This window comes from Archocentrus centrarchus, chromosome 19, assembly GCF_007364275.1.
Source record: "Archocentrus centrarchus isolate MPI-CPG fArcCen1 chromosome 19, fArcCen1, whole genome shotgun sequence".
Classification (NCBI taxonomy): Eukaryota; Metazoa; Chordata; class Actinopteri; order Cichliformes; family Cichlidae; genus Archocentrus; species Archocentrus centrarchus.
This window is the reverse complement of record NC_044364.1, coordinates 13,468,193-13,487,567: the sequence shown is the minus strand read 5'-3', so window position 1 is coordinate 13,487,567 and position 19,375 is coordinate 13,468,193. Positions and strand designations below refer to the sequence as shown.

The 19,375-nt window shown below is 40.4% G+C and overlaps 1 protein-coding gene across 1 annotated transcript in view; it reads left to right on the top strand.

Annotated features, from left to right (window-relative positions):
• tcf7l2 (transcription factor 7 like 2) overlaps positions 1-11,405 on the top strand; it is an 88,475-nt gene extending 77,070 nt beyond the window's left edge. The window contains exons 9-15 of the mRNA XM_030754774.1: positions 1,751-1,876; positions 1,963-2,125; positions 2,354-2,461; positions 3,844-3,892; positions 4,733-4,783; positions 5,955-6,027; positions 9,103-11,405. Coding sequence (XP_030610634.1) covers positions 1,751-1,876; positions 1,963-2,125; positions 2,354-2,461; positions 3,844-3,892; positions 4,733-4,783; positions 5,955-6,027; positions 9,103-9,562 — 1,030 coding nt within the window. The 3' untranslated portion in view covers positions 9,563-11,405. The remainder of the gene's footprint in view (positions 1-1,750; positions 1,877-1,962; positions 2,126-2,353; positions 2,462-3,843; positions 3,893-4,732; positions 4,784-5,954; positions 6,028-9,102) is intronic.
• Positions 11,406-19,375: the final 7,970 nt, after the last annotated feature.

Sequence of the window (19,375 nt, the reverse complement as noted above, 5' to 3'; positions counted from 1 at the left end):
TAGGAAGAAGTAAATACAGACCCCAATACCTGAGTGTATGATAGAACATTTTCATCTAGTTTGCAGAATTCCTTGATAGGAGATAACGCTTCAAGCTTTACCTCTTCCAAATCTGGCATTTTCATATCTGTTTAACTGCCAAAATGCAGTTTTCTCAAATGGTGCAATAAACTGAAATCTTTGATCGCCTTTTGTTATCTACAGTTGAAAGATGGAAATAGCAATTGTCAGTAAAATCTTATTTGGAAACCATCTGCACACCCATTGTAGATGCCATTATTATATAGATGGCATGATGTGGGCATGTTATTTTATATCTGAGAAGTTCTCAGCTGTGATTAAAGCTATGGAAGGCACTTTCATTAAACCATAAATATAGGGCTTCAAGGAGCCCCTGAACCATGGATGAACAAGTTAAATTGGTAGCTTAGCATACTTGACTTAAAATAGCTGTCTAAAAGTAAAAGTTGGACATTATTAGCTAAACTTATGGCTAATCATTAAAATTGTTAGCATAAATAAGTAGATAAAACAATTAGCTAACTGTATTGATACACAAGATGTTAGCAATGAACAAAATTGTTAGTTAACAACATTGATAAACACATTATATGTTAGCTAAATGTATTTATAAAGAAATAAAATTGCCAGTTAATAGTATTGGTAATCATTTTTTCTAACAGTGAAAATAAACAAAATTGTTAATTAACAGCAAGAATAGGCGATTTATTTTACCAAGGGGTCACAGGGGAAACTGGGACTGTTGTTGAGGGCCACACAATACGCTTATAAATAGATAAAATTAGCTAGCTTATTTAGCTAACTGTATTGATAAACAAATATATTTGTTAGCTGGCAGTACTGGTAAACATATAAGATGTTAGCTAACAGCAAGGATAAACAAACAGTATTGTTAAATGATAAACTAAAACTGGTCATTAAACAGAATCTTAAAGAAGTGAACAGATGCTTTATAAAACATGTCACTAGTTTTGGATAAATGATTGAGAAGGTTTGCTAACATAGCTGATGAATGCCAAGCTAAATGTAACGTCTGGGCCTTAAGCCTGTGTTCTTTCTATTGACCAGCAGGGGGATTACAAAAATAAAAATTTTTTGACAGCCTCATCCACAGCCTTGATCTGTGGCCTCAATAAACATTTTAATAATGACTTTAAGTCCTGGCTTCATGTTTTACTGAATTCAGGATATTTATCTTGTGATGTTTATCCCAGGAGAGTCAAAGAAGCACGATAAAGCAGGGTTCACTTTAGGACGGGCCTACCTTGTGATTTATAAGTTGCCACCCTGTAAGCGTGCAGTGGTCCCTCAAAAAAAAAAATAGACTAGGTGATTGTAGTGTTGAAGTTATTTGGGGTTGGTCAAATATGACATTCAAAAGAATTTTCTGTAAAAATGATCCCAATTTAATATGACTTTTCTTACTATTTTTAAGGTTTGGTGACTGTTGGTTTTTACCTTTGAGTAAAATGTGTAATTGTCCACTAGCACTCATTTTGAGTAGATAAATCTATTCTAACTAGTTAATAATACAGGACATTTTTAGCTTAGGACATTTTCATATGAATGTTTATATTTACTGTAAGACTAAAGGTCAATTCTATTTCTGTGAAAGAAACTGCAAATACATAATGTGCTTTGACATGTGTAGTCTTGTGTGTACATGTGCTCCATTTTCTCATTTCACCTGTGTTCATTCTGACGATTTACACAGTCTTCTGTCCTCTAGGTTCCCCCCACACATGGTGCCCCCTCACCACAGTTTGCACACCACGGGCATCCCTCACCCAGCCATCGTAACACCCAACGTCAAGCAGGAATCCTCACACAGTGACATCAGCTCTCTCGACAGCTCGTGAGTAAACTTTTTCCTATCCTAAATTTTTAGTGACCACTTAGAGATCGATTGTGCTCATCTCACTGTGCTCTGCCCCACCACAGGAAACAGACAGATGGTAAAAAGGTAGAAGAGAAAAAGAAAGAGGTCCACATAAAGAAGCCTCTGAATGCCTTCATGCTCTACATGAAGGAGATGCGGGCCAAAGTGGTGGCTGAGTGCACACTCAAGGAAAGTGCTGCCATCAACCAGATCCTGGGGCGGAGGGTAAGTCCTAACAGCTTACATTCAGCCCTGCTGATTTCAATCTCAGCATGGCTGTAAAGGGCTTGATGGGATGGAAGAAAAGAGTAGTAGTAACTGAAGTCCAACTTTGGGATTCACAGACCCGTATTGTCTATTTAAGTACACAACATGCACACATTATTTTTTTTCTCTGTTCAGGGTGAAAATCTTCCACTGTCTTTTCTCTGTGCCTGCCTTTTCATTTTACAGTGGCACGCCCTATCGCGGGAGGAGCAGGCCAAGTACTACGAGCTGGCCAGGAAAGAACGACAGCTCCACATGCAGCTGTACCCAGGCTGGTCAGCACGAGACAACTATGTAAGTTTTTAAGTTTACAAGTCGTAATAGCCTCTTCTTTCCCCTCTTTCAATAGGTCACATATTCAGGGCCGTTTATTCTTTTCTTTTTATGTTTTTTTTTTCTCACTTTGCCCCAGAGGTCAAATTCTGCTCACATGTATTTCTAAGACTGCAAAAAAAATGCTTTGGTCTTAAACCCACCTTGTTATGCCGTTGATAAATAAAGTCCAGTTAGAAATAAATAATGGATGCTAAGTATTAAGTCTCAGTATTAATTTGAGTGGGTTTATCAGTATAGAAAGCCCTTGGTTGCTGTGATGTCTCTTTGCCTTTTCAGTCCAGTCTTCAGCAAGTGGAATTAAGCCCAGTGTGATTAAGATCATATTACTGACCTGGCCATTCCAGGGTAGTTAACCTCTTCACTCTGAAGAGCTCTGGGGTTGCTTTGGTTGTATGTTTAGGATTATTCTGAACAGGTTTTGAGGCATTTCGGGGAATCTTACCATACTAAAGGCTTTTGTATACCTCCAGTTGCTTCCATCAGGGGTGAAATCATCGGTAAATGCCAGTGGCCAGATTGATTGTTCCACAAAACTTGGTTGCGCAACTCCACCTGTTTCTTTTTGCATGTGTTTACAAACCATAAACTTTGTGAATTACCCGGGGGTTTGAATGTTGTGATGAAACCTCTGAGGTTCTGGCAATTCAAAAAAAAATTTTCGTGATTGTTGCAAAGAATGATTTGGAGGTGCATCCTGGAGAGCATTCTTATTTTGGAAAGACCTTAAATATCACTTCACTCCTCGCGTGGACAGCTCACACCACCTTTAATAAATGGGAATGCTCAGTCAGCTTTGAGCCACACATGTAGCCTTTATGAACAACATAGCTGCCAAAGAAATTCAGTATATTCTACACAGTTCTTGTTATATCATTGTAAACCTACTCAAATTAAAGCTGAGACTTGAAGTAGCCAAATGCTTAAAGTCTGAAATGTTTTGTAGCCTCGACAGTTTGCTCTGACCCACGCGTCCCCGATTCTCATCTTGACTTCATTTTGACCATTGCATTCTTCCATGAGCAGCCTTGAGAAATCCATCTTCCAAACAAGAAGTGTGTCGAGACGTCTCGATGTTCACAAAACAGAGGAAAATGAAACAAAAGATTAGAGAACAAGAAGAAAAAGAGCCCAAAAAAAAAGACTGGTCTGGCCTGCAGTGGCTGTTACAAACCGGAGGGCAAAGATAGAAAAAAGGCAGAGAAAGAATGAATGAATAAATAAGTAAACACGAAGATGAGTCCTATTCTCTGTTTCATGTTTTGGGCATTCTGCAATATAATAACTAAGGTTCCTGTCTGTGTCTATTTTTTTCTTTCTATATTTTGGCGGCTAACCAACAGGGGAAAAGGAAGAAGAGAAAAAGGGAAAAGCAGCAAGCAGAGAGCAATGGTAAGTGAGCTGCAATTATCTCTCATATTAGAAGAGCCCCATCATGTGTCAGGCAGATGTGACATCTTGCAAGATAAAAGTGTAGCTAGGTTTTTTTTTTTTTGATGTTTTTCTTTTTTGTAATTTTTTTTTTTTATTGTGTGTGTATGTGTGTTATTTTGCCTGGCTTTCTCTCTTTTTTGGTATAGTTATGCTACCCAGTGCGGTATTTAAATAGTAGAGTTGCTTGTAAATACCCCCCCCCCCCCCCCCCCCCCCAAATCCCTCCCCTTTTCCAGTTTTCTCTTACTCTCCCTAGCTAATATCAACTGAATATGCATGACCCCCCACAGTACTTCTCACCTCCCCTCTCACCCCCCACCCCCCTCTGGCCCATAGCCTTCTGGTATTGTGATATGTGTTACGAGAATGTGAGGTCGAAGCATCGTGAGAGCCATTAACTTTGACAGTGTTGTGTGCGTGGCCCTGTTTTATACTTGCCTGTGCCCTGCAGATTGACTGCACGACTGTACTCTGTGTGTGTGTGTGTGTGTGTGTGTGCGCGTGTGTGTGTGCGTGCGCGTGTGTGCGTTTGACTGTGCATGCGTGTGCATGTTGGGCCTATCCCCCCCCTCCCCCTTGCTTGCTTCCATGCATGCTTTTATACCAACACAAGAAAACAAAACAATCACTTATATCTTAAAATTAAGGAGGTTTGCTAAACCTGTGATTTTCATTCATTTTTTTGAAAAATTCTGATGATGTAAGGAGCAATGCCGACTTGTTCTCATGTATTTTGCGCTCGTTTTGGTGACGGATTTCTTCTTGAAGGCCTCTCTATCTGTTCTTTTTTTTTTCCAGAACGCAGAGAATATTTTCCAAACCCTTGCCTTTCACTCCCTCCGATTACAGGTGCTAATGTCATTTTGAGTATTAAATCACTAACTGTTTTATTTTTCTTCCTTTTAAAATTTATGTATATATATATATATATATTCATTCATGAATGTGCCGTAAAGCAAGTTTAAGCTTAAATCCTTTATTTTGAAATATGCTCTTTTCGCTTTGTTTACTGCTTTCTTTTCTTCAAAATTGTTGCTATTGTTTATTTGACTTCCAGCTAGCTTATATTGAGTTCATTTTACACTCATTTACTCTTGCTATTTAGCTGAAATCACTATGCAGTATGCTTGAGGACCTGATGATATATAAAGCTAGAATATCATTATGAAGTATGACCTGAAGGCTGTAATGTCAGGGTAAACCTCCTTAATCTATAAGCTTCAGTAGCTGCACTTTCCTATAGGCCGGCATGAGTTTGGCCTTCCCCCTCATGAATAAGTCTCTGCTCAGACAAAGCCTGGACTCAAACACTACACCACAGTGTTTTGCTGTCACTCTGCTCTATTTCTGATAATGACATGATTACTGGGTAGAGCTTGCAAGTGACTGGCAGCTGTTCTGCAACAGACCGTCAGTGCTGATGGAAAATAATCAACTGTTTGATGCCAGGTCTAAAGAGTAGATTCCCTCTTCAGGTTCCAGCCTTTTTAATCCTTCCCCTGGCTAGGGCTAACTCACGACTGTGCTGTTCTAGCAATCTGCTACTTCTTCCTAGTTCTACCACCTCGACCTCGCCTCTTTGAAACCGTAGTGCGCTGATAACATCTAACAGTAAATTAATCCAGCCTGTGTTTTGCTCCGTTTATACCCTCTCAGCCAAATCAGTCTTATCTTCAGCTTTAACTCCAGAATTTAGATTACGCCACAGAAAGTTTCCACCGTTAACATCCTGATTTGATAATATGCATGCATTTTGATTTTTACTTATGTTTGAAACTTACTAATCGAGTTTAGTCCTATCTTTAAAGGCACACTTGATAATGGCTTTAAGGGGATTTCGGGAGCGGGGTTTGATTTCTTGCAAAATGAGCCACTGCCAAGCTTCATAGATTCACTGTTTTTTCTCCTTATTTCTCTCCTCTTTTTAATTTCTGTTCTTTATTTTTTATTTTTATTTTTTTTATTGGTTTCGGTTCTATTGCTCCTCTCTGCTGGCTTCCCTTCCTTGTTGCGGCATCAGACCTGAGCGCTCCTAAGAAGTGTCGAGCGCGCTTTGGGCTCGACCAACAGAATAACTGGTGTGGCCCGTGCAGGTGTGTATGGTGTGTGCTTGCACTGGCCAGGGCCAGGTGAAGGCTGGGTCACTCTACGCTGGGACTTCCTCCTCTCTTTTATGCTGCTGCCTTTCCTTTCTCTTCGCTTTCCTCCCTCCCTCCCTGTCCCGCCAGGCTATTATGACCTCTCAGCTTCCTCCAGCCACACCCTGCCGGTCTATCTCTGGGTTCACCCTATTTGATTTTTACCTCCTGTTTGGGGAAAAATGGGTTTGCGGATGAGTGCTTGTATGAGTGGTGTCTGTGTGTATGTGTTTAAGTTACAAATTTGCAGGATGCACAGTATAATAAGCCTTACTGAGATTAATCAGAAGTCCTAAACTGGCAGGTCGGGGCTTGGAGGTTCTGGAGCCTGATGGCTTGGTCAATATGGAGGACATCCCAGTGTTGCCAGCCTAAATCTAAGCCCTGGCTACATGTTTTTGTCTGTGCAATGACGTGTCCATTTTCTTTTTTGTTTCTGTCTTTTTTTCTTTTTTTTTTTTTTGTGTGTGTCTCTGTGTGTGTTTGTGTCTACCTCTTTGGCTAACAGATGCAAATACCCCAAAGAAGTGTCGTGCCTTGTTCGGGCTTGACCAGCTGAGTTTATGGTGCAAACCATGCAGGTATAACTCCTGTAGTAGCAATGGGAGGAAAGACATCCACAATGAGCATCTTCTCCTTGATTACTGGCTCAGATGTCTTGCTAAAACATGTTTCCATCACTGTGGTAACAGATGGAAAACTTCTCAGCTCCTTTTCCTTACTGAGAAGTTTCCTACTCCTCTAAATTCCCGCTCAACTATTTTTTCCTCACTGAAGTCAGTTCAAGCCCAGTGGCAGAAAATGGATTTCTAAATAAATATTATTTATTTAGAAATATTTGATCTGAACACATGTCGTTGAAGGATCACAGCTTCTGATGCAATTTAGATTGACATTTGTGACTGTCTAAACTGCAGTGATTGAAATCCATTTTCTCTCCAGGCAGTGGATAATTCCCTCCCATCTTAACTGTCATGTATGTCCTAATTGGCACCCTTTGAATAACACTGTTATGCTTACAAATTTAGCCCTGCTTTCTCTGAGGGCCTGCTCAGTGACACTCTTTTCTGTGCCCTCTTCCTCCTCCTTCTCCACCTCTTCTTCCTCCAAACTCCTCTTCAATAACCCTTACTTAGTCCCTACCTGTTGTCTTTCTGTTCTGACACAAGCAGTCTTTGAATTGGGAATATTTTCATGGTAGGTATTTGTTTCTGCTAAGTAATACCCTTCATTGTGTCTGGCTTGCACCACACCTTGCCCCCCCCACTCTTTCTCAACACAACTTTTCATCTCAGCACATTGTCTGTTTAACGCTGTTTAATGTTTCATTTACACCGTTTTTTAAACACAGAATCCCAGATTTTGCGGCAGTTTTGCTACAATATTGAAAGGTTATTCCTGTGGGGTTTTTTTCTTTTTCATAATCTCCACGCAATCCGCCCCGTTAGTTTCCAGCCAGCCCGCTTTTTCCACTTCACAGCTGACACACACGTTATCAGAAACATGGCTTTATTTCTAATAACAGCATATCGTGAGATCAGGAGACTGAAAAGTGCAGCAAATCAGTCCTCATTTTAAGAGCAGAGAGGTTAAAAGTTCTCTCTGGGCTCCATTTCCTAAAAGATGCATCTGCTGTAATTTCCCCCGAGACAGAGAAATCAATATCATACACGGGCACATACCATAAATCAATATGTCTGTTAAAAAATGGATATTAGCTCATTTGTTGCAGTTTGACAGACAGTTATCGAGAGCAGGATTTGTATGTAGTAGCTAAATGATACCTTTTTACGCCCGATCGATGCGCCGCGCCATCCAAAAGCTACAGTATCGGTGCAGAATGTACTTAACAGCCTCATCTTCACTCTTTTCTGCAGTCCTGGTGTTTTGTGCTTGCGCTGTGTTGACTTCATCAGAAATGCATGCCTTTTTTTTTTTTTTTTTTTCTTTTCCCACCTAGCATGCGATTGTGGGCCTTTATATGTAATCTGTCGATGTCCCTCCTTCTTTTCATTCTCAGTAATCTGCTCTCTGTTTGCATTTATCTAGCTCAGAGTTACAGGAAGAAAGGTTTGATTTCACAACCCTAATTAAACATCAAGTCAGTGTAAAATGTTCCAAAAGCCTCAGTCGCCTCGTCTATTTTTTACCCACTGCAAGTCCCTGTAAGTCTTAAATACTAATACTCCTTGGCCTTCAGGCATTTGTGTGATAACATAGAGAGCTGAGAGAGAGTGGGGTCACCACCAGGGTCAGGGTAAAGATGAGGTGGGCAGAGATTCCCCCTTAACCAAATCTGAGCACAGCCTTCACAGCAGAGTCACCACAGAAAAATGCAGCAATCCCCTACTCTCCTAATTCCCCCTCCCTCCCGTGTTTCGTTCACCGGGTTCGACAAGCGCAACGGGCCTGGCCTCGGGACGCAGCAGGCAGGGGGGAGGGTCCCAACCTCAGGCAGGAATGCAAACATGGTGCCTTGACCCCTCATGCACACACACTTGTGTCTGTGGGGCACAAGCAGGGCAGTTTGGATCTTGTTGACTTTTTCGCCTCGTATCCAAACTCTGTTCCCTCAGGAGAGGAGAGAGTAGAGTCTGATGTAGATGTAGAGGAGAGAGATGGGTCCAATAACAGTCGTGCTAGAGACAACAGGCTGCAGCTCTTCCTATAAGAAACATCATCCAGAGAGCAAACATTACCACAGCTTATCTCCTACATTCTTCACCGTCCTCTTGTCATCATATCTGTGTGCTTTTCATTTCCCTTTCTGCTTCCTGTCCAGGTGCTCCACCTGTGGTCTTTCCTCAGTGTATGTCCTGCCTAATGAATTAGAAATTGACTGTAATTTCTACCACCTTTCTCCTTTACAAAGTTACTTAAATGCACCTCCACATGTTATTCATCAAGTAATATATATATTTTAAATAAAAAAGGCAGAGGTGCATTTAAGTCAACAACAGTGCTAAGATGGTATTTAGTGTAAAGATGTGACACTAAGAGACACTCTCTTTCTCTCACTTTGTCCTTTAGGAGAAAAAAAAAGTGCATTCGCTACATCCAAGGTGAAGGCAGCTGTGCCAGTCCTCCCTCTACGGACGGAAGCTTACTAGACTCCCCCCCATCCTCCCCCTCCTCAGTGGTTCCTTCCCCCTCCTCAAAAGAGTCCAAACCTCAGACTGAACAAATGCAACCTCTCTCACTGACTATGAAACCGGCCCACCAGCCACTCCACCACCCGCACCTCCTGGCTGGGCCTCCACCGCCATCTTTGGTTCAGCTGGAAAACTCTGCTGCAGCAGCAAGCAAAACGCCCGCCGCCTCCTCCCACAATGGAGCTCTGGAGCACGGTGACGTCTCGTCCTCGCGGCAGCCGGGCTCCTCTGTGGCATCCTCGATGGCCCGGCCCTCGGCATCGCTGTGTCATTCCCACTCGCTCCTCCCCTCCACAGCCCCTCAGCCTCTGTCGCTAGTGACCAAGTCTATAGAATAGTCTATCCTATTCTCCTCCTCTTTTTTTAGCTCTGCACACACACACACAAACACCTTTCTAGGCCCTCTCTTTGCTCTATTTCACTTGCCGTCAGTTCTTTTTCTCTTTGTTTCTGTGCCATAAAGGCTTTGGAATTTTAGGTTTTGTTTTATTAAAGTTCATTGGTCAATATTTGACCCGTCATTATCAAACAAATCTAATTATTATAAAGAAATGATACAATGAGCTGTAGTATAGCTTTGTGAATCTGCCAAAATTTTTATGAATTTTGTTTTTGTCTTTTTTGTAGTATTGAACAGTGCAAACAGAAATTATCTAGTTCAACATCAAAATGTTTAAAAGACGGATATAAAAAGGTAGGCTAGATTATTCAACGAGCCCTTTTCTTGACAGAGTTGGTTCTCCTTCTTTATTTGTATTAAATACGAGCTCGCGAACCAATCATTTGACATCTGTTCAAAACTCTAGGAGGGCATGAGGCTAGCGGTGACACCTCTCTGAGGAACAACTTTAATTGTGATGTTACTTGTTCTTGTTTAAATGTACAGAATAACGGGGAGGGGGGGGTTACTGTGTTAAATATGCATTCTTCCCACTGCGTTGTCTTTTTTCTTTGTCGTTTACCTTCGGGGTGGAGTCAGGCAAGTTCGGGTGGGCTTTGAGGGGAGGTTGGGTGGGAGGGGTTGTGGGTTATTAAATTCAAAATGTCACAACGCTAGGACCAGTAGTATTTATTGCTTTAGAGATTGCTTGTTGTATCTTGTATGTGTCTCTTTTTGACTTTTTTTGTTTCGTTCTTTCTGAATACATTGTACAAATATTTTTTCTTAAGGTAAGCAACTATATGAATGATCCATTTTTACACGGAGGTTTTAAAAAGGCAAATCTTTTGTTATCTTTCCTCGCTGAAAACCTGGATTTCCGCTCAGTGTACTGTGTAGGTCTCATGAACAGAAGTATGCACAACTTCATTTCAAGAAATGCGTCTATAAGCCATTTTACAAAAAGAAGAAAAGAAACACGAGACAGTGGGTACCGTGTGTTCAGTAGTTGGAAACGTGTCTAAAGCCCTTCTTTTTTATTGCACAGTCACATCTCTCGGACTGTAGATTCGTGTACAGATTTTCCGTGCCAAATTTTGTGATAATTTTCTCTGCCCCCCCCCACCCCTCCCCCAACCATGCTGTAGGGATCTTTTGTTTTGTTTTGTTGTTGTTTGTTTGTTTTTTGTTTTGTTGTTTTCATTTCGATACCATTTTTTTTTCTTTTCTTTTTTTTTTTTTGCTGTGACGTTACATAGATTGCTATGTATGTAGTATAAATGTTGCTATAACAAATGTGTTTGGTAGCAAATTGTCAAATATTAAAATTTAAACTTAATAAAAAGACGGACATCATACTGTATAAACCCACAAGGGCCAAATTATGTATATTAGGAAGTTCATAAAAAAACTATTAAATACAAAAAAATACACAAACTGCCACTTTTAAGTACACTACTACATATAGGTAGATAGAAAAAATAGGCATGTTGATGTTGCAAGAGGCTGTAAAAAAAAGCTACAAGAGAATCATCCACTCGGTGCCATTGTAGTTGACATGACGCGACTGTAATCTGTCGATTTCTTCTCTGGTTTATTAAGATGCTAATGATAAATAGTTTGAATGTTTCCTTAACGGCTGTGATGTTCCTGTTCTATTTTATGCTCTTATATTTTTGTTTGTTTTTTCCTGTTATTTTAAATGGTTCTAAAACCATGTTTTTTGTAATGAATAAATGTTTATGCTGTACAGTCTCTGTAGCATGCAGTTCTGTATTAATAAAAGCAACTTAGTATGTGCACTTCTGCGTTTTGCTTTTATTCTGAAACTCCCTGAACCAGCAGCTCAGGACGTGGATGTCGTTCAGCGGCAGTTTTCTTAGTTCAAACAAAATCTATATGTTGAGAGTCTAGGATAAAATCTACAAAATCCCAGTGCATTTATTTTCCAGAAAAGGTCAGCTTTTTAAAAACTGAGTTGATCACTTAGACCAATTGAACTGCAGCTCCTAAAACAACAAAAACTCATGTTTCTTAAGCGATCTTTCAGTTGTATCAACTAAAACAGTTTACTGTGACGTTTTTAGGGTGGCATTTCAGGACCGAATATCTCTGGCTGTATAAGTTGTTATATTCGTGGTCTGCAGGGTAATTCATCCAGAAAGCAAGGAAAACACAGAACATGGCTGGAGCTGGAGAAATGATGCAGTAGGTGTGTCCAAAATCAAAACAACATGAAAAGTAATCATGTTACCACATTGCCACCTCCTACAGGACAACTGCCCATGCTTTCCACTCTTCCGTAGCTTTTAAGTAGCGCGCTGTGTTCTGTTTTTCCTCGATGCCTAACATAATCAGTTTGACAGAGTCTTGATTCTGTGTACCACTCATCTCGACTTTTTATTACATATGCAAAGTCTTGGACTCACCATTGCATTCTTTATGATTTAGTGGGTTGGCCATCACTGACCACTTGTGGAACTGAACAGCGTTTGGTATGTTTTTCTTTGTAAAAATGATACTAGGGAAACTTCCAGTTTCTCTGTCCCAGAACCAACAGCCGCCAGCGATGCTCCTCTCAGTGGTTGCTTTTTGATGTGAGTTCTGGAGTTCAAAAGAGCAGTGTTTTCCTCCTACACACCTCAGGTGTGGAAAGACCTAAACTTAAACGTGCCTATATCTGCTGGTGAATTTAAAAGCATAGTAAGGAATGCAGTGAAAAACACCTGTGGATGTTTTAGAGGCCACTAAAGTTTTATGTTACAGATATTTGCAGATGTTGTAGATTTTGTATTTCATGTTGTATTTGTAGCATTTTTGTTTTGAGTTTGTATGGCTGCTCCCTTGGCCAGGTCTCCTTTGTAGAAGAGATCTGATCTTAATGGGACTGCCTGATTAAATAATAATAATAATAAACACTCCCCACAGTGGCTCCCTTACCTGCAATGTGTTCACTAGTAAATAGTTTTATTAATATTTGTTGCCATTTAAAAAAAAAAGATTTTTCCTTAAACTCTTTGCACAAGCAGCGATTTCGTCACATCAATTAATTGAGGGGTCAGGGTAGTTGTGCCTCATATCCAGGCATTAATACCGACCAGATTGTTTCTCAAACACAATAACTGCTGCTAAAGGGGAAAATGACACATCTGTACAAGGTCATACATTCAACCTGATAAGAGGATATTTTCAAGTAGTCCATATTCTTCATCAAGTCCAGGCTAAGATTATCAACAGGTTATTATTTCTCAGTATGTGGACGCTATTTAGGTTCACATTTTAATACCATTAGACACCGACCGTCTCTGTATTTCCAACACCAACGATGCATTTTCCTTTCAAGTATCGAACCGAGTTAAAAGTAGACCACTTTGTGCACAGGTTTAAATGTGTGAGAGGACTGGAGAACTATTCTGGAACTTGGTAGGAAAGGAAAGAACTACTGTGCTTTAATTCTTGACACTTTGTCTGACCACATTCAGCCACACACGTCTCATGCAAATGGAGCTCTTGCACTAAATTAATAATAAGGTGAAACTTCTCTTATTCCCACAGGGAAATTCTCCATTCCCAAGCCTCCATCTAACATAGATGCCAGAGTTCAGGATGAGCTGAGAGCAGCAGGACCTCTGGAGCTGCAGATTCAGTGACATGTGGAAGAACATTTAAATAAGACTTTCTTGGTGACAAAGGGGCTTGTACATTGTACTGGGGTTGTATCTGTGCTCAATAATGAAGTATTCTGACATTAAGATGGATTAACATAGGGTGGTCCCTGAACACATATAGCATTTCAAACTTGTTTTTTGGCTTTTAGAAATTTTCATTTCATCTGTTCCACTGGAGTTGCATGCGAGGAACAAAGTTTCTGTAGTGCATCCAGTGTTTTTTGGACTTGGTCTTCACTTATGAGGCATTCTCAAGATATCAACAACCACTTTATAAGAGTTTCTCTGTATATGCTCGTGTTTTTTTTTTTTCCACTCCTTACTCTGAGGGACTTATTGCTGATTTCTCATTCATTCCAAGTTTGCACGAATGTACAAAGTAGCCAAGCAAACAACACAAAAGTATTAAAGCTGTCATGCAGGCTTGAAAGCCAGACAAAGGAGAGCTGGAAAAGAACAGGTTTTCAGCTGTGAGCAAGGAAATTCAGGACTTTTCTTTGTTCCCTTTGAATGTCTACAGTCTGTGCATTTAATGCATTTGCGCAGTATATACCCTTGAACCCTGAACCAGTGAGCTACGTATAACATGGAAGTGTCCGTGATGGTTCTATTACATTTTGAGAAGGAGGAGAGGCTTTGTATACCTGAGCAGAGAAATTAAGTGTTTTGATGTGAGTGTGGCATGGAGGAACAATGTTGAAGGCCATCGCCGCAGGCAAGCATACAAATCAGACAACACTGCAAAACATTAAATATGTCCCCTATGTTACAACAAACAAGATACAAAGACATATTGTTTTGGATGTTATTAAAAAAAGGAAGGGGGGGGGGGGTTCCTGTGACCCTGATCATGGCAGCAGGACAAAATTGAAAGGTTGCAGAAATGGCTGCAGCATAGCATAAACAACTACAATCTCTTCTATTGAGATTAAAATGATTTTCATATAGCTTCATATTAGCAAATTAATGTTGTACTTCATGATGATAATCTGTTTTTCATGTCAGATTTAATACAAAGTTTGAAGATCAGGGGACAGGGGGTCAGTTTCCAGTTTCACTGTGCAAGACGTGCATTTCAAAGATGCTCTTTAGTTTGGAGCCACCGTTATCTGTGAAAGGAGTTCTCAAAACACTCTGGAAAAAGTAAATAAATAAATAAAATAAAAAAGCTTGAATTGCATAGTTAGTTCAAAAGAACATATTGAAACCAATTCCAATGCACTGTGGTCCTTGCTGTGACCTTCACGGGGCAGAAACAAAGCATTCATTGCTCATGCTCTTGAGTATACTACTCCCTGAAGAGGACCACTGCACAGCCATCAGATTTCATAGGTTCAAAAAGCACTTGAGTAATTGGGAATTGGAATACTGAGCCAGTGCCCTGGTGAACTGTTCTTGACTGTATCTCATGGAATAAGATTTAAGTCATGAGGATGAACTGAAATCTATTGATTTTTGCAGGATTGTAGAGAAAAAAAAAAATACAGAAGTAAAGGATTCCGAGGTCAAGTCAATACTTATTACGAGTTTGCACTCTACAGTATGTGTGAAGAAGGTGAGGAAGAAGAGGGCAATAAAAGAAGAGCTGCAGTCCTGTCTGTGTGTGAAACAGTGGACTGGGGGAAAAAAGCTAATGCCTCTTGCAGTTACACTTACGAGGTCTTTTTGGAAATGCAAAGTGAATTCTTGAAAACAGTGCAGCCTCCACCGTCAACGTCAGAGCCAGAAACATCAAAATAAATAAACAAAATGGCATCTTAAATATTGACAGAAGATGCACAATTGTCTTTTAAATGAAATATAATGCTATGTTTTATTTTTGTTTTTTTAAAATATATTAGCTGTGCCTTTTTTCCTCATTGTGCATTTTTGTAGGTAAAAGGAAAAAAAAAAAGAGTAAATAATTAAAAGACCTCCTGGGATAGAGGAGCCAAAAAGGTAAAAGCACAAATTTTAGAAATGCTGGTAATTACTTCTACATATATGTCATTATCTTTTGATGCTGAGACCACCTTGTTTTCATAAATTCTAACACACACTGAGTCACTTGTAGACTTAACATCTTCTTCTACCTCCAAACTATTTTTGCAAGAATCAGCCTGCTCTTTATTCACTAACAACTGTCCCATAACCTTGAAGACTAAAATGATGCACATGAAAGGTATTTCAAGAGATTTTCTCTTTCTTACAATATGAAAGAGTCTCTTTTATCAAATAAATAAATAGGGGCTACTGGGCAAGGGAAGATTTGGTACAATTTGGTGCACGCTGCTTTTCCTAAAAAGGACTGTCCCGTAGTGTGCCAGGAGCAAGGCCAAATTTAATCACAAAGATTCTGGATCCATAAAGGTGTTAATGTGTGTATTGCACAACAAATAGGTTCTGATGAAAAGGGGAAAATAAAAGCACCGATCAAGTACACAGACATAAGCAACAGGGAGAGCAAATAAAAAATAAAAAATTCTTTCCCGTGATCTTGCGGTCCTCCTTTAAAAATTAAATTCTGCAACATCTAATAAACAAAACCAAAGGTCAGAGTCGGGCAGCAACAGAGAACTGAATGAAGAAACTCATTTGAATGCACATTATGCATATTATGCATTCGAATCAGGACAATCTGTTGTTTTAGCGAATCCTCACATCTTTGAGTAACAAAACAACAATAATAGCGTTGTTTAAAACACACATGCTCAAACCACTGCGAGCCAGCGTGACACAGCAAGTCAAAGGTGTACCACGGTTTTCCAGAAGTTCGTTTAATTGAGTGAAAATAGGGCGATGGCAGTTCTAACAATTACTGGGCTGAGTCATTTATTATGCAAAAGTGCTAAACTTTGCAGATTATAGCTTACCAAATGTTAGGAGAATGAATGTGACTGCAGCAGATGGGAAACTGTTTGATTACATGTCGTTTCAGCTCTGTGAGGTTCAAGATGTGCTTTCTGCATGTTTCTGCTCAACTCAAGTGATCAAAAATATTAGATTAGAACAGCTATTATTGGTCTGCTGAGAGCATGTGTTTTAAAATCCAACTCTGTTTAAAAGTCATCATTAGGTCACTTGTATTGGCTAAGAACCCTGACTGATTCTTTGCTTGAATACACAGCGGTTACACCGCCTTTAAACATCTCAGTCACCTTTTAAAGTTTACTTACAGCTTGATCACGCCTAAGTGTTTGTTACAAAGGGCTTCATACGGGGACTCGAGTAGAAATACCTTGAGACCAAGTGTGAGACAGGCGGAGTTGCAGAGGAGAAGCGTAGCGTATTTACAGGTGTTACGTGTATGTGCTGCTGTCTGAATGTAGGCTTGTGTTTCACCTTCCCAAGCACAAGTGCCCTAGTCCCTAATGATGGCGGTGTGCAGTAAGCTAACTACCCTCACAGTGGAGCGAGCCCCCAGGCTAGTGCCACATCTCTCCATCAAGGCTTGCCTTCATCCCACTTTACACTGGGCCCTTTCCAAAGACACACACATACACACACAGAGCCAATGACAAATAATTCATATTATGGCCTGCCTGAAAGTTTGCCACACTACCTCATTAAGCAGCCTATTGTAACTGGCTGACATTCTCTCAGCATAATAACATTCCTTGGTCGGGTTGTTTTTGAAGTGACATCTCACTAGAGGGAAACAGAAATAAATAAAGAAATAATAATAATAATAAAAAAAAAATACCCAGTTGTGCTATGCTGTTTTTCACCTTTGGAACTCTCAAGGTGATGCAACTTTAGCTGCTAGATATCAATAATGGATTCCTGTTGTTTCTTGATATGGTACAAGGTCCAGCAATGACATATCAAATGAAGACAGAAATATGGTTACTTATGTCATTCGCATGGAAAAGCAGCTTTTTCTATGCCAATAAATTACAGCTACCAAAGATAGAGTGTGACAAGGACGGGGATAAAGTTGCACACACACACACACACACACACTCGCACACGCACAGTTTTAGATGTCTTTGCATTAATTTTAATTACTAGATTATAAAGGCAATATTTTCACAAGCTGTCAGCTTATGAGACAGATAATGACCAAGGTGAGGAGGTTTGCTGTCATATGTGGCATCGTATATTTAGACATGAAAAGCGTAACTTATATTCTGTGTTAGGCATGGCACAAAACAACACAAATACCTCAGCCTTCACCTTTTAGACGAGGTGAGCAAAGAACTAAGGCGGCTCAGAATAAATAAAAATTTGCAGAGAGGACATTTCATTCTATATACGTGTCAAGCCAAGGAAACAAACAAAACCTCCTTAGCTTTGTGCCCATGTGGGCTTCTCACACACACACATGCACACACGCAAACATGCACATGCACACAGCAGAAATAGATTTATTTGGTGTAATAAAGACACTATGGCTCAGTCCAAACCTACATATTGAGTTTGATCTCCCACTTAGGGCTGCATTGATTTTTCCTCTTAGCCGCATGGTCCAGTGCACTGCTTCTGATACACAGTGAAAATTAGTCTGTTTGATGTCATTTGCAAAATTTACAATGGGTAAAGGGAGAGGCAGGCTGGGTAGGGAGGGAGGAGGAGGAGGAGGAGGAGGAGTGCAGGGGTGCATTCGGGGAATGGGGTGTATGGCTTGATGAGGATGCAGAGTGGGGGTAAGTGAATATGCTCCTTTGATGTGCTCCATGTTTGTGCGTGTGGCAGCAAATGGCAGAATGGCAACAGTGTGGGAGTTTTTTTTTTTTGTCTGAGTGGCAATCAGTCAGTTCAGAGGCGCTGAGCTCCTGGCGAGCCTACAAGGCATGTGGCTAGGTGCTCTCTGTCCTGGGGGCGAGACAGGGAGAGCTCTGACTTAGCTCTGACTTTTCCGGGGCAACAACGAGGCATGGGAGAGGAAGAAGAAACTTTCTCAGCAAAGTGAAAGGGAGAACAGGAGGGAATCATCCAAGTAAGGCAGACTTGAAGTTAAAGTACTGACGTGCACTTCAATCTTCACTTCAGTCTCGACAAGTATGCCAAACATGGATTTTGCATAAACACACAGCACTTCAGAGGCACTCGAAGAGATAAAGATGAAGTTATTCGAATAACAAAAGGGAAAATGAGAGGAAGATGGAAGGCGAAGCCCCAAACATGAGGAAAGATAGAAGACAACCCCTGCTAAGTTGGAATCTGCATCTGTTCCATCTCCCTTAGCAGATATAGCAGGAATGATAGCGGTGCATTTTCCAGTATCCTGTAATGAAGTCCAGATGTATCAAGTCAGCTATGCTCCTCATCATCACAGTCAGTGACCTTGGGAAAACTGTCTCAGCCGTGGGCCTTTTGTCGTACTTTGAGAATACAACAGTAACACCGCAGCCAAACTTGCTGCTTTGGGATAAGGAACAGAAGATTCCAGAGAAACAAACATCTTTCCAAATGCCATGTGGTTACATCTCCCTCTGTTAGTCTTGAATTAATGGAGTGGTTTGCAGCTACCTTTCCGCCACAGTTTATTCAGTCTCTGTTAGATGCAAGGCTATTCATCTGATTCCAGCCTAACCTGTTTAATAACAAAGAGGCTTCTGTCAGTGTGACGGAAGATCTTTTACACTTTGTCCACACAAACAATCTACTGCAGTTTGTTAAAGGTCACAGCAAGAGGGCAAGGGTGCCATGCATAACTATCCAAAATGAAACCGTGATCCATAATTTTAAAATTTCACAAGTCATTCTGTTAAGCCAAAACACGCTGAGCAAAGGCAGGAGCATCGTGATTTAACATGGCTTGTAAATCAATTAATTGCAATCAAAATCTGATTATACTGTGAGCAAAAAATGAAGTGGTCTGTATGGCCCTGCAAAAAAAAAAAAAAAAAAAGACGCTTTCCAACGAGAAAAAGAAACAACACGATGAGAGTGCCAGCTGAACAATGACAAGGAGAGTGAATGTACTGGATCCACTGGATGGAAAACTTCACTGTAATCAGTTAAAAGTGGCACCAGTCCCTCTCCTTTTTATTTGCAAAGAAAAATGTGAGCACTCTTAAAATAAAACCTCAAATCTAGCTCCAAATCTCCCTACAAGGTCCTGAATATGAGCCCTGGAGAAGAGGCACTCCTACACCCTTGTGAAATTCAACAGTCTCAAT